At 37.8% G+C, this 2,910-nt stretch overlaps 1 protein-coding gene across 1 annotated transcript; it reads right to left on the bottom strand.

Annotated features, from left to right (window-relative positions):
* Positions 1–1,008: 1,008 nt before the first annotated feature.
* On the bottom strand, positions 1,009–1,968 carry LOC129899754 (uncharacterized). The gene has a single exon (XM_055974779.1). It carries the CDS (start codon positions 1,966–1,968, stop codon positions 1,009–1,011), a length of 960 nt encoding a protein of 319 aa, XP_055830754.1.
* Between the last annotated feature and the right edge of the window lie 942 nt (positions 1,969–2,910).

The following is a 2,910-nucleotide window of genomic DNA, read 5'->3' as shown; positions in this document are numbered from 1 at the left end:
GCAAATAGATAAGGGGAGATGGGGTCCCCCTGTCTAAGTCCTCTTGCAGCATTAAAAGGAGGAGTGGGTTCTCCATTTATCAAAATTGTATAGTTCACAGTGTGCAAACACTCAAGTATCCAGTCAATGAATTTCCTAGGGAAGCAGAGATTTTCTAGCATTTGTTCCAAGAATGCCCATTCCACAGAATCATAAGCTTTTTGCAGGTCTATTTTGATCATACACCATGGAGAGATGTATTTTCTAGAATAAGCTTTAACAAGCTCATTTGCTAGGATGATGTTATCTGCAAGTTTCCTTCCTGGAATAAAACCTGATTGTGCTTCACTGATAATATATGTCATAATCCTCTGCAGTCTGGTAGCTAGCACTTTAGCAATGATTTTATATAAAATGGTGCAGCAAGGTATAGGCCTATACTCTTTAATATTTATTGGACTAGCAGTTTTTGGGATTAGAGTGACCATAGTGCAATTGACTGGTCGATAGAGTTTTCCAGAAATAAAGAACTCTTTGATGGCTATCAGTATCTCATCTTTGGTGATGCTCCAAGTTTTCTTATAAAAATAGGCATTGTATCCATCTACTCCAGGTGATTTATCATCCCCAATAGAAGCTAATGCATTCCAGATTTCTTCATCTGTAATATCTCTACATAGTTCAGCTCCTTGTTCATAAGTGAGTGTAGCTCCTCTCCTCATAGTCTTCTTATCAACAACTTGTAATTCTGTACTGCTAGATCCCATGAGAGCTTTATAGAACTGAGTGACTTCCTCCTTAATAGCTGTTGGTGTTTTGAGGCTTATTCCATTGAGCGAAGTGAGTTCTAGCATCATTTTCTTATTCGTTCTCTCCTTGATCATTGCTGAAAAATACTTGTTATTGTTGTCTCCAAGCTTTATCCATTTAGCTCTAGATTTTTGTCTTAGTGCACTTTCTTCCACTAGGTTCCATTTCTCAATATTCATCAGTGCTTGCCTTTCTTTGCTAATAAAGTTCATCTGTGCATTATTGATTAATCTGCTTCTGTGTTTGGATTAGTTCAAGTCTAGCTTCAGTTATTCTAGTGGAGATGTTTTGGAATTCCTTCTTGTTTAAAGTTTTCAAGATCTTCTGTAGGGCTTTCAATTTTGCCCAAATATTTGCCATTTTCCCTGGTACTAGTTGCTTGTGCCATACTTCTGTTACTTTTTCCATGAACTTGCTATGTTCTGCCCAAATATTGAAGTATCTGAATGGAGGCTTGACTGTCCACTGGTTGTCCTCAATTTTGATTAGCATAGGAGAGTGATCAGAGATGTATGGTACTTCATATTGTGTAACCACATGGCCCCAATGCATCATCCAGTCTGAATTGCCAAATATCCTGTCAATTCTGCAATAAATTCTATCAGTACCCATCTGTTTATTTGACCAAGTATAGTAATCTCCTTTCCAAGGTAGTTCATTGAGATGTAAATCATAAAGACACTTGGTGAAGGCTTGAGTTTCAGCTGAGGATACTGGTGCACCATGTAATCTATCTTTTGGATACAGCACAACATTAAAGTCTCCAGCTATAATCCAAGGTCTATCAATCCCTTGTTCAATTTGTGCTAATTCTGTCCAGAGTTCTTTCCTCTTCTCATTTGTGTTAAAAGCATATATAATAGTAGCAAAATAAGATACAGTACCAGTGCTATTATTGATCATGCAATGGATTAATTGAGCAGTAGTTCTACTATGAGTTACTTGATAATGGTTTGTATCCCACATTAGCCATATCCTTCCATTCTCAGCACATTGATAGTTATTGAGAGATTGCCATCCAGGATTGATATTTGCAATAGTCTTAGGTGCTTTGTGAATCTTGACTCTAGTTTCCACTAAAGCAGCTAGTTTAATACCTTTCTTCCGTAAAAAGATTTTAAGTTCCTTCTGCTTATGCCTCTTATTTAGTCCTCTTACATTCCATATGAGCCAACTCATTAGGTACTGTGTGGTTGTTGTCCTTTATCAGGAGGTGCTTGATCATATTCACTGAGCCTTCTGGAAGTATTTCCCCATGCATTCTTCTTTGGCCAAGATCCCAAAAGTGGAAAATCAGTCAAGTTCAGTTCAGGGCTATATACTACTTCTCCATTCTGAATTCTGCTGGTGGAGCTTTGAGGAACTTCAGCTATTCTTCTCTCTGAATTTGTGTCCACCTGAACCATTTTTCCTTTTGCACCTTGGGAGGGCTTATCCTCTACTTGTTTCGGCACTGAAGCTTCTTTTATTTCTGGAGCAGGTTCTCTGATCACACCTGTAGGTTTCCATTCTTGTTCAACTTTTCTAGTGCCTTGCTTCTTCTGGAGTTGAAAGGTTTGTTGTTGCATTGTTTGGCATACATGTCCAACCATTGAGCATTTAGGGTAGAACATAGGTTTCCAATCATATAGAACCTCCTTCTCAAACACTTTCTCATGAGGGTCCATAACAGCAATCTTATCAGGCAGTGGTTGAGTAACATTCACTTCAATCAACATTCAAGCATAAGAGATCCTTGTTTGTTTAGCAGTACATTCATCAGCATATATTAGAACTCCAATGACACTAGCTATTCTACTCAATGAGCCTTTCCCCCAGCAAGACATCGGAAGTTTTGGAAATTTTACCCAGAGAGGAATTGTTGTAGGGAATTCCTTACTGAAATCAAAATCCACAGTCCATAGTTTAAGAATTATAGGTCTATTATTAATGGTATAAGGCCCTGAGTAGAAGATTTCATTCATATCTTCAGTCGATCGAAATCTAATCACATAGTACCCTTCTTCATGGTAATATAGCTGAGGTGTTAATGTATCTTGTTAAAGCATTATAACCCGGTACATCACCTATGAAATAGGCTATTAAGGCAGTGCTCCATTTTTTGATTTCCTGATTTACCTC

Source organism: Solanum dulcamara, chromosome 8 (genome assembly GCF_947179165.1).
Source record: "Solanum dulcamara chromosome 8, daSolDulc1.2, whole genome shotgun sequence".
Taxonomy (NCBI): domain Eukaryota; kingdom Viridiplantae; phylum Streptophyta; class Magnoliopsida; order Solanales; family Solanaceae; genus Solanum; species Solanum dulcamara.
The sequence above is the reverse complement of the archived record's forward strand: the minus strand, read 5'-3'. Positions and strand labels throughout refer to the sequence as shown.